This window comes from Megascapheus bottae, chromosome 13, assembly GCF_031878675.1.
Source record: "Megascapheus bottae isolate mThoBot1 chromosome 13, mThoBot2.hap1, whole genome shotgun sequence".
NCBI classification, from domain to species: Eukaryota; Metazoa; Chordata; class Mammalia; order Rodentia; family Geomyidae; genus Megascapheus; species Megascapheus bottae.
The window spans coordinates 18,221,703-18,233,904 of record NC_143521.1 but is presented as its reverse complement, the minus strand read 5'-3'; the positions used below and the strand labels follow the sequence as shown (position 1 = coordinate 18,233,904).

The following is a 12,202-nucleotide window of genomic DNA, read 5'->3' as shown; positions in this document are numbered from 1 at the left end:
GTCTTTCTGTATCTGACTTGATAAGAGTTTGCAGTTACTTTAACCAAGGTGAAGCATGACCTTATCTAATAACGAAATTTACTTTTTAATAAAATGACATCAAATATGGATAGTTCATATTCCTCTTTGAAAATGCACAGAACCTAACAAGCCTAAAACCCTTCAGAAAAATCCTAGTGTTACAGAATGCCATGGGAGAAGAAAGCAATCTAACAGTCCCTGAGTAATTTGACATGGCACTACAGCAAAAAGTCTGAGCAAAGCAGATTTCACTACCTGTTTGGGCCACACAAATACTGTGATTCATTATGAGTTTGCTGCTCCTGTCTAAATAACAACAAAGACTGAATGAAGAAAAGAAGGTGTATACTCATTCTGTACTATCACTTTATTTGGGGTCATCTTTATTTGCTCGGTTGCTTTCCAGAGGAGCCATTTTAACCCAAAGATTTCCAATTGACATGGCTTACTTGGCTTGGTCAGTCAGTTACAGAATTCCAGCCTCCTCTGTTTTGGCTTCCTTTTAGGTGAGCCATTAAGAAGCAAAATGAAAAGAAACCTGTGCAGTGAGGACATTTTCTATGTCTGGCATTCTGCCGGATGTGTTGGTGCCTGTGGCATTCCCGGGATGGCATTGGGCCTCTCCCACGCATGGTCCCCTGCATTGCACAAGGTTGTGGGCTTGGCCCTGACTCAGAGGGAAGAGGTGATTTGCATCCTGTGAGTCAGTGGCTCCACTTCCTGCTGGCATTTGAGATTTCCCTGGAACAACCTCCAGAGGGGGAAGATAGAGAGATGACAGTTGGAAATGTGGCAGAAATGATAGCCTGTGAAGGGATTTTTGGTTTTTGTATTTCGAGTGAAGAAATTTGCACTGTCAATGTGAGGTTACAGATCGTTCACCTATATATCACTTTGAGCAAACTTCCTCAGCTTTGTACAATTCCTCACCCGTGTACATTTCCTCACCAGATCCGATTTGGGACATAGACAATATCTAAAAACTTTAGCATTATAGTGAAGGATTTCCTTAGTAGCAATCCATAGAAGAGGATCAAAAACCTCAAATATCACATTTGTAATTAAATCATAGAGATCGTCATGTACAAAGAACAATAAAATCATGAAGAAGTTAATATGAAAGAAATATACTACCATGACCTTGGTACTTATTTCTTCTCTGTATGGCTATAAAGTAATGAATAGTGGCCTTTTTTTGCTTTGAACTCAGGGCTTGGGCACTGTCCCTGAGCTTTTTCTCTCAAAGCTTTCTCTTTACCACTTTGAGACACAACTCTATTTCCATTTTCCAGTTAATTGCAGATAAGAGTCTCACAGAGGGACTGGGAGTGTGGCTTAATGGTAGAGTGCTTGCTTAGCATGCACAAAGCCCTGTGTTCGATTCCTCAGTCCCACATACACAGAAAAAGCCAGAAGTGGTGCTGTGGCTCAAGTGGTAGGGAGCTAGTCTTGAGCAAAAGAAGCTCAGGGGAAGTGCTTAGGCCCTGACTTCAAGTCCCAGGACCAGCCAAGAGAAAAAAAAAAGTTTCATAGATGTTGCTGCCTGGGCTGGCTTTGAACTGGGGTCCTCAGGTCTCAGCCTCTTGATTAACTAGGATTGCAGATATGAGCCACCAGTACCCACATTGACTAATGACTTTTAAGAGTGACAAGAGATGGGTAACACAACCCCCTGAGGGCAGACTTTTCAGTCTCCTGATCTCCTCATTCACTTCACTACCCAGGTTTGCAAGGGCCTGGAGTAGAGGCATAGTAAGTAAGGGCCACTTCGGAGCCACTGTTTCCAATCAGTACAGCCAAGTACTTGGACAATGATTTACAACCGCCTTTGCTCTCTCATTAGCCACATCTATCTATGATGGAACTGCAGTTATCCACTGTCATGTGAGAGAAATGTTTCCATTAATTTATAGTTTTCTCTGAAAGCTATCCTGCTGTTGGATTGCCATAGCAAGTCTCATAGAAACTGTCGTGAGCAATGGACTGTGTCCAAGGGTGCGTGGCAGGTCAGGGAAGCCCAGGTTTCATGGAGGCACACCCTGGGCTGAACATTCTTGAACTAACAAAGACAAATATTTCACCTGGCTGTTGCCTGAACAACTAGCATGCAGTTTCCAACAGTGGGAAAAGTAACAAGTACTAAAATCTTTAATAGAGAGAACAATAACAAACTCAAAATTAACATCTCAAATCCAATTAACAGCATTCCATAGTAGGTTGCAATTGTAAGCAGCACTAAGCAAGCAAGTATTGGGCTTTTGCAAAGGATAGAGAAAATAGGTTTGAGGGTGTGGATTTTCCTGGTGTGGGAATGTCCTCTGGGAATGGGAGAATTAAGGGGAAGCAACCAACCAACCAAACAACAACAAATAAACCAGAAGCCAGGAGAAGCTCAGTTTGTATTAAGGAGATTAAGTTAAGGGGTTTGATTTCTTAATATGTGCATGCACATTCATTTGTATTTTATAGACCATGCAAACCAGCTTGTAGCCACTTGGGGAAAGTTTATAAGAAGGATCTTTTTTTTATAGGAGACTCTAGACTACCAATTGTAGTATTTGTTTTGTAGATAAAACAGTGGTGAAGAGATAGTTCCAAAGCATTCAAGAAAACAGTATTTTCAACTAATTGATATAGTATATGAGTTGATATTTGACAGACTTTTTAACTTTTGTCTTCACGGACTTTAGAGATGATCTTGGCTAACACATTTAATTTGTGTCCATGGGAGGAACTTATAACTACTTTACATGGAGATCACGGGATTGTTATAAGTGCAGTGTTTAAAATATGAAAATACAAACTGTGATGGTGCTGCCGACCTTTAAGACACAGAGAATAAGGAATTTGCTTAATCGATATAACTCTGTTGTGTTTAAGAAAAAATAAAATTCTTGTTTTGCATAGGTCAGTCCTCCAAACAACACATTTTGGAGATTTATAATTGTATTATAACCCACTAGAGGGCACTATCCACCCATACAGCTAAAACTAGTGGTTGAAGTTGATAGTTAAGAATATTTATTTGCTACTTCAGGCATTTCAGAGAGGAAAAATAGTCATTTCATTTCAGTCTTTCCCAGAATCTGTAAGGTAAAGAAAACTGAGACATATAAGTTAATTAATATGTTCAAAATTTCATAGCTTTAATTTTGTCACAGAATTGCTTTCTTTTTCTTCTTCTTACTTTCAATTGTATTTTGTGGCCTCCTAAAAGGTAAATATTCTGCTTCAGTTAGGGATGGCCTTGTTGGCTTTAGATTGCTTGTAAAGCTCTAGCGTTTTTCTTCCGTTTCCAAATTTAATAATGTGATTTATCCAGAAACATGGATTAATGGGAGAATTTGTCTAAACTCTTTAAGCTCAGTTTCCTTACTTATCTCAAAGGACAAATAATACTGAGTCAAGTCCTCCACACAGCATATGTTTAAGACATGCCGAGGCTGCTGTGTTACTACTGCTACCGTCATGAATATTCATTACCTAGCATTGCTCCCACACACCAGAATGGGGTTGAAGTGCAAATACCTGAAACTTAAACAGAAAAAAACTAACAGCTCATGAGTAAACAAGTGAGGCATTAGAAGGGATTTTCTTGCCAGTTCTCTACATAATTAACAAACTCCTTGAGTCATTCTAATGTTTATTTTCCAGCAAATATCTTTTTCAGTTTTTTTTTTAAATTTTTATGTGGTGATAGTAAAACAGCTAGTTCACACTCCCACTGTGCTCACAGAAACTGGGTGGGAAGGCCTAGTGTGGTCTGTCTAGTGCTCCTGATCCTTCCCATGTTAAGTAAGCCAGATAGCTGGCCTTCTGTGTCTACCAAGTACAAAAATATTTCCTGAAAATTTGAGTATGGACCTAACATGTAAGAAGTTCATTGTCATTACTTCCTACACAATAATGTAGAAGTACATAGATCACATCTGAATTGTATTCGTGGAAGGAATCTGGAGATGATTTAAATCATTCAAGAAATTACATATAGATCATATGCAAATCTAGTTTACCAGGTCTGTTTGCACGTGCAATACAATACAGAGAAAGGACATTCGACATTTAAACTAATAACGCATGAATCTATTTTAAGTTATGTTTCCTGTTTAGTCATTATCAAAAATAGAACCTGTGTTTTATTTGAAAGAGGTCAGATTGGTTACTGTGAATATGTCAAGTCTTTTATCCTTGGAGAGAAGATCTAGGGCTTATTTAGTTTCAATTATAAACCCATTTATTTTCCCTTATGTGCTTGGTAAAATCAGTCTTTAAAATGATTATCAATACTGCAAATACTGAAGTTGTGTAGAAATCTGACTGAGTGTTCTTTTCTTGAAGCATTAATTATGTCTTTAATTTTCCTTTGTTATTAGGTTTCCATCTTCTACCAGCGGTTCTTGGCACAACTGTGATTCCATCATGCATGCCAGAATCTGACAATAATTGCACAGCTTTAGGTAAGCCCAACTTCGTTAGTGGTGCATCAAGCGATCAAACATTTTTAGAACAAAAATGTAAATGTAAATAGATGACTGTAGGTGTATATATACACAAGATACACATGTATACACATATATTAAATATATATATATATGCTACAAATTATAGCCTTTGCAATCTCAGTGTTGAAAACAAAAACTCTTCCAGACTACTTAGTATGTCTCACACATTATACTAAGGTATGGAGATAAAGATAAGCAATGCACAGTGTTTCTCCTCAAGGACTGCATACTGAAGATGTATTCCAAGGAGAGCTGTTCTGTATTCAGCCTGCATGACTGCAAGGATCATTTTGAGGAAAAATCACATTTCTCCATACAACATTAGCTTTTTTCTTGTCCAGGCTTTCTGGAGATTGGGTCTGTGTCTCTATTCATTTCCTTTTTTGGTTATTCAGATAAGAATATTGTGATCCAAATGTTTGCTTTTTAAATAATTTAAATAATCTCATAAAGAGGCTTCACATTTTAGTACTCAAAACATGTAAAGTGAATTTTCCTTGTAGATTACAACACTAGTGTTAACATGACCCTGACTTTTGTTGTTGTAACTATTTAACAGGCATTACTAACTGTATGCCTAGTTCAAGTTCAGGTGTCTATGTGATAAATATTAACACATTTTGACATTTAATATCAAATTTGACATTTGATATTAAGACATTTTCCTGGTGGTATGGTCAAAAATGTGGGAACATACAACAAAACAACAGACCTTACTGGTATAAAAACCAGTAAGACTTAAACCCTTTTGGATTAGTTAATGGTTTCAGTTTGCAATTAATTGCTTTTTGAAATACTGAGTTTCAAAATTGCTTTGAGACCTTCAAAAAACTAGATTTTTTTGCCAGTCCTGGGGTTTGAACTCCAGTCCTGAGCACTGTCCTTGGGCTTTCTCAAGGCTAGAACTCTACCAGTTGAGCACAACACCACTCTGGCTTTTTTTTTTTCTGTGTATGTGGTATCCAGGAATCAGACCCAGAGCTTTGTGCATACTAGGTGAGCACTCTACTACTAGGTCACACTCCTTGTCCAAAACTAGACAAATTGTATTTTGAGATGTGAATAATGCTTATGACAGAAAGTAACAGAATGTGTTTTCAGCTTACCTTTCCCACCCACGTAGTCCATGTTTTGAGAATGAAGTCCCTGCATCTTCTTGTCTTATTCTTCAGTGGTTTGTTTACTGGGCTAGGGAGTAACTGAAGTGACTTCTTGCTCTGGAAAAGGCTCTTCGGTTGAATCACATCTGAGCTATTTAGGGTTTATTGTTATAGAAGGAAAATTGATAGTCTTGGGAAGCAAAACCAAAATGTACTCAACTTTGCATTTCTTTCACAGTTCAGAAAGAGGACAACCCACGGGTAGCTCAAGTGTCCATAACGAAGTGTAGCTCTGACATGAATGGTTACTGTTTGCATGGACAGTGCATCTACCTTGTGGACATGAGTGAAAATTACTGCAGGTAATATTCCAAAAGTAGGCACTCAACATATGGTTTTGGCCTACAGTTCTTTCTTACTATGAATTTCCTACTATTTCTGTGGACTGTTGGGAGAGAGCGAGAGAGCGAGAGAGAGAGACAGAGAGACAGAGAGAGACAGAGAGAGACAGAGACAGAGAGAGAGACAGAGAGAGACAGAGACAGAGAGAGAGAAAGAGACAGAGAAACATGAAATTAAGAAGTTGTAGCTCTAAAATTGTACACACATAAGTTTCAGGATACACAGTAGGAAGGATTTTTGAGATGTGTCTCTCCCCTCACCCATGCTATAACTGCAACTCCACTTTTAATCTTTTCATTGAATGCCTCTATCAACTATTGTTTTTAGAAATAAATTCATTTATCTATACCAAAAGTATCTCAATACAAATCTTATACTAAAACACTCTTCTAGATTACTAACTACCTTGGCAGCCAAGTTCAAAGTGTGTTGTTTTAATACTGTAATTTTCCCTGAGAGCTATGCAGAGCCTCTCTAAGTTCAATCCTTAAACTCACCTTTGTGACTTTTAGCAAATCTCGCTCATTGTATGCACTACTATGCAAAATTAGTTCTTAGAAAAAGAACATTGTTCTCTTCCATAAGTGATTTTTCTCCTGTATTTTTTTTTTAGATGTGAAGTGGGTTTCACTGGAGTCCGATGTGAACACTCCTTTTTAACCGTCCACCAACCTTTAAGCAAAGAATATGTGGCTCTGACTGTGATCCTTGTCCTCTTGTTTCTCGTCACAGTCGCTGGTTCTGTGTACTACTTCTGCAGATGGTAAGCCAGTGTTTTTATACTCTACTATTTCCCATCGCTTTATACAACTGAGTGGAAACATGAACATAGTGCTAAAGGAATAACAGAATCAGGGCTGGAATACATTCAAAGTTGCAGAATGTCTGTGAGCTTTGTTACTTACTGCCTCGGTGATCTTGTAGAAGTCAAATAGGGACCATTAGTTCCTCTACAAAATACAGACAGAAATTCTTTTTTTTTTTTTTGCCAGTCCTGGGCTTGAGCTCAGGGCCTGAGTCATGTCCTGGACTTTCTCAAGGCTAGAGCTCTACCACTTGAGCCTCAGCACCCCTTCTGGATTTTTTTCTTTGTATGTGGTACCAAGGAATTGAACCTGGGTCTTCGTGCATGCTAGGCAAGCACTCTACCACTAGGCCAAACTCCCGGGCTATAGACAGAAATTCTTACCCAACAATAATTACAAGGCTTAGTTTAGTTCTGAATATGACAGTCTAATATTCCATTAGACCCTTTTATTTTAATTTATTGGGTCCTATTTTTATTTTATAAAACATGGCCTTATACATGAATAACCCAACTGGTTGTGTGATGTTAAAATTTCAGAAAAAGTTGTAAAATTATTTTTCAGATAATTTTACAACCTTGCTTAAAGTAATTATACTCTATCCTTTTGTTCAATATTGTCACAAGATGATAACCAGGAGAAAATAGTTATAGATCACAACAAACACTATGTGTTAACGAATAATATTTGTCATGAAAACGTCTTCAATTTCTCCTTATTTTGAAATTGGCTCAATTGTTCAGTAATTTGTTTGCTTGTTTATTTATTTGTGTGTCATAGGGCTTGAACTAGGCCTGGGTACTCTCCTTAAGGTCTTCAGCTCAAGGCTACCACCCTACCCTTGAGCCAAGTCCCACTTCCTATTTTCTAGAGGTTAATTAAAGAGTCTCAGGTTCTTTTGTGCTCAGGCTGGGTTTGAACCTTGATCCTCAGATCTCAGGCTCCTGAGCAGCTAGGATTACAGGCATGAGCTATGGAGCCCTGCTCTTCAGTGGTTTATTTTCTATGAATATTGAAGGTCTGAATATTTGCTATTTTTATAAGATTGAATTGATTATGTCATCTTCGAGATTAAGTATGCATTAGTTTTCATCATAGAACTGAATATAGTGTAGAAAGAAAAGAGAAGTTGAAGCAGACAAAAACACAGGGACAACGATAGAGCAGAGAAAGAAATTCTCTCTGTAACTTCACTGTGTTAGAACCTTTGAGAAATCTTCTTTCATCATTTTCCTCCCAAACTTGTTTGAATATGAAATGCTTCTCCTTTCCTCCCTCCATTTATTTTTATCTAGTTACTTTTGTCACTTTGGACATTATCTTAATGGGCTTTAGAAGTCTATTATTTTGGATGAAATGCTTTGTTTTTACTCGTGTTGATTACTAACCTTTTTTTTTTTTAATATTGCCAGGTACAAACATCGAAAAAGTAAAAAGTCAAAGAGAGAATATGAGAGAGTGACCTCAGGGGACCCGGCATTGCCACAAGTCTGATGATGCCATAACATAAATGGGCAGAGCTGCCCAGGGTACTTGGTTTATGTCAGCACTCCTGTATTATTAATAATATTTATAGTGGGTCATGTGTTAAGTCAATAGTGATATTTTTAATGCTCTCAGAAAGTGTTTTATTTTTGAGAGATTATTTGCTAATGTATTATGTGTAAAATACTTAATATCAGAACAAAAATGATATTTTTGTAAGAATTTCTTGAGTGAAATGCTTTTTGTTGTTGTTGCTTCCAGAGCCTAGGTGACACTGGGCTTAAGGAAGAGCCATATCTAGTTCATTGCTTCAGAAGCATCAGAAGTGACACAGTTCTGGGAGTCTAAGTATATGGTCAAAACAATTTAATTATCAGATACTTTTCTACTCCTTAAACTAATGATAATTGGCATACACACATACATATAGATGTACATATTTTATTATGTTTGCTGAGACCACTGTACAAAAATACAACTGAGATTTGAGAGAAGCAAATGCTTCTCTCAGTTTAAAACAAACTGAGCCTGAAAATTTTGTGAGGACAACAGGATCATTTCCTATGTCAACCCACAACTCCTGTCATTATCAAACCTATTTTCCTTAAGTAATGTAAATGTAAACAAATATTATATTTCATATCCATTGTGGAGACTGCATTTTTATACAGTGCATCATTGTGTGATTGTTGCTTGCTAGACAATCAAGGAGAAAATCCTTACTTGAAGACAAAATTTGTGCTTCATTTTAGAGTATTTAGAGGGAGTTTGCTAAAGAAATAAAGATTAAATTTGAGTGCACATTTGATGGATGAATCATTCTTTGAAAATATAATTAGACAAGAGTTTTTCATATTGTCTAAAGATTGAGATACAGTTATTTCATTTTCTGTTCAGGATCTTTTTTTTTTGCTTAAAAATAGTAGCTTCTTCTAAAACCTGAAGTTATATACTTATTAGAGTATTCTGACAAAGGAATTGGGACAAATAGGAAAATTAAACAATAAAGCACTTTTCCACACAAGAAGTACACGTGAAAGCTTTTGAAATGCAGGGACTTAGTTTCTCCTCTCTATGGTGCTAAGATGAACCTAGGGTTCCCTTTCTGTCATTTGTTCATATCTTGGGAAGGTACTAAGGTTTTTTTTGTACTCTGAGCTACTGAGAGTATTTTGGGCGGTTGCATAAGAAAGTTGCTGTCACCACCTTTGGTTTCATAGGAGCTGCCTCACCAAATGCTAAACCTCTGGGCAGAGTCACTCTGGATCACATACCAGGCCAGGGAGTACCCATTCTTCCTTCACCTTTACCTGACACATAGGACAAAACAGAGATCGTAAGCCACGGCTGACCTTTATGATGTCAGGTGCCAGGATTTGCCTGCAAGTGAATACCTAGAGTATTCACATGGCTTCCACCTAAATGCCTGGCCCTGCCCCTTGCATTAGGGAAGCAAGCAGATAAATAAAATAACGATGTATGCATATGCATGTTCATATACAAATGCTTATGTGTACCTGAGTCAAATGTGCTATTATAGAAACCTTTTATATCCTAAACGTTTCTATTGATACAACTATATGTAAAGGAGGTCTATTTTTAAGCCAGGCACCAATGACTTAGCCCTAGAATTCTCCCTATTCAGGAGGCTGAAATAAGTCCTGGAAATTCTTATCTCCAAGTAATTATCAAAAGAGCTAGTAGTGGAGGTGTGGCTTGAGTGGTAGAGTGTCATGAGGTTCAAAACCCAGTACTGGCAAAAAGAAAACAAGAAAGCAAGCAAGGAAGGAAGGAAGGAATGGAGGGAGGGAGGGAGGAAGGGAAAAGGAAGTCTATTTGCTATTTTCAGTGATCTTAGCTATTTTAAAGAAAATCTCACTGAAAATTCAGCTATAATTCATTTATTTCATTTATACACAATTTTCTATAAATATCCCAATATTTATACCACTCTAAGCATACCTTAAGCATCTCAATAACTATTAAATATCATATAATTTGATGCAAGTAGTTTTAGATATTTTTGTCATAATTTTTTAGTGCTTTAAAGAAGTTAGCCTCTAAAGAAAAGTGAGAGTTAAATCTCTATAAGTGTGGGTTGGATTTTTGTTCTTTGTTTGTTTTTTGGTACTGGGGGCCCAAACCAATAGCCAAGCATATGGGAGGCAAACACTGTTCAGTTTAGCAACACCTCCCACTCTATCAATACTTAAAGTAATGAAAAGTCATGATCCAGGTTGTATTTTGGAGGGGAATAGAAACCAAAAATATGGTAGGTTTTGTGAAAGTAATGTTGAAATAAGCACATAAAATTTGGGTATTAATTTGTGTTTTCTATGAATAATGAATAGATTTTGGCTCACCTTTAATTTGTCTCCCTATTTTATGCCTTTCTCACTGTGTGCCAAACAGACTGTATGTATTTCACTGAATCAAAACAATCTTAAATGCAAAATGTAAAAAATAAAAATGAATAATTTGGCCTTGGAGTGTGACCTAGAGGTAGAGTGCTGCCTAGCATTCACGAAGCCAAGGTTCAATTGTTCAGTACCACATACACACAAAACCAGAAGTGATGCTGTGGATCAAGTGGTAGAGCTCTAGCTTTGAGAAAGCCCAAGGAAAGTGCCCAGGCCCTGAGTTTAAGCCCCAGGCCTGGTAAAAGAAGAAGAAGAGAAGAGGAAGAAGAGGAAGAGGAAGAAGAGGAGGAGGAGGAGGAGGTAGAGGAGGAGGAGGAAGATAATTTATGTTATGTCACAAGATACTGAGTATCTTAGTATATACCCTCTAGCCAACTGGTACTAAAAGTTTAACTTTAAAACTGAGATTTGTGTACCCTATTCAATATCTCTACTGCAGTATAACTACTGCTTCTCTTACACAGCATTTGACCTCATCTCTGTCGATGAGACAGATCAGTGGAGAAATAGCACATGGGTAGGGCTATGTCTTAACTCTGATTTTATCTCTGAGCCCTTGAGAAGAGAGCTAGCTAAATTGAACTGGCATCTGCTTTCAAATCAGTTTTTGTGTAGCAAATAGTAGTACCTATTACTCTTCAATAATGCTTCTCTCTGACTATCTTGGTTATTTTGGTTCCAATTTCTATTTTAAAGAATTTTGAAAAATGAAAGTTTGATTCACTTGTCAATATTTTCTGGGGTTTTTTGGCAGACCTTCTTCTTCCTCTTCCTCTTCCTCTTCCTCTTCCTCTTCCCCTTCCCCTTCCCCTTCCCCTCCTTCTCCCCTTCCTCCTTCCCCTCCCCCTCTCCCTCCCCCTTCTTTTCCTCCTCCTCCTCCTTCTCCTCCTTCCCCTCCCCCTCCCCTCCTCTTCTTCTTCTTCTTCTTCTTCTTCTTCTTCTTCTTCTTCTTCTTCTTCTTCTTCTTCTTCTTCTTCTTCTTCTTCTTCTTCTTCTCCTTCTTCTTCTTCTTCTTCTTCTCCTTCTTCTCCTTCTTCTCTTCTCCTTCTTCTTCTTCTTCTTCTTCTTCTTCTTCTTCTTCTTCTTCTTTCTTCTTCTTCTTCTTCTTCTTCTTCTTCTTCTTCTTCTTCTTCTTCTTCTTCTTCTTCTTCTTCTTCTTCTTCTCCTTCTCCTTCTTCTTCTTCTTCTTCTTCTTCTTTTTCTTCTTCTTCCCATTGGGGGAATAGGGCAATTACTGTTTCTGGTATACATTTTGAAGTTAAAATTTTACATTCCTCATTCAAAATAAGAAATGACTGTGTTGAAAGCATATCTGTTAAATAAATCTGATGTTGTTAAGTGTAATAAATTTTATTTTTCCCTTTGCCTGTTTTTGCACTCTGTAATTGCACTTTTGAAGTTTTGAAGAGCCATTCTGGTATACAGTTTCTGCTAAAGATGCTATGGAACATAAAGTTATATTGCAT

The 12,202-nt window shown here is 37.4% G+C and overlaps 1 protein-coding gene across 1 annotated transcript; it reads left to right on the top strand.

Moving 5' to 3' along the window:
• The first annotated feature begins 4,396 nt into the window (after positions 1-4,396).
• On the top strand, positions 4,397-8,694 carry Ereg (epiregulin). The gene is made up of 4 exons (XM_090344024.1): positions 4,397-4,478; positions 5,862-5,985; positions 6,639-6,788; positions 8,244-8,694. Exons 1-4 carry the CDS (start codon positions 4,445-4,447, stop codon positions 8,323-8,325), a joined length of 390 nt encoding a protein of 129 aa, XP_090200150.1. The 5' UTR covers positions 4,397-4,444; the 3' UTR covers positions 8,326-8,694.
• Positions 8,695-12,202: the final 3,508 nt, after the last annotated feature.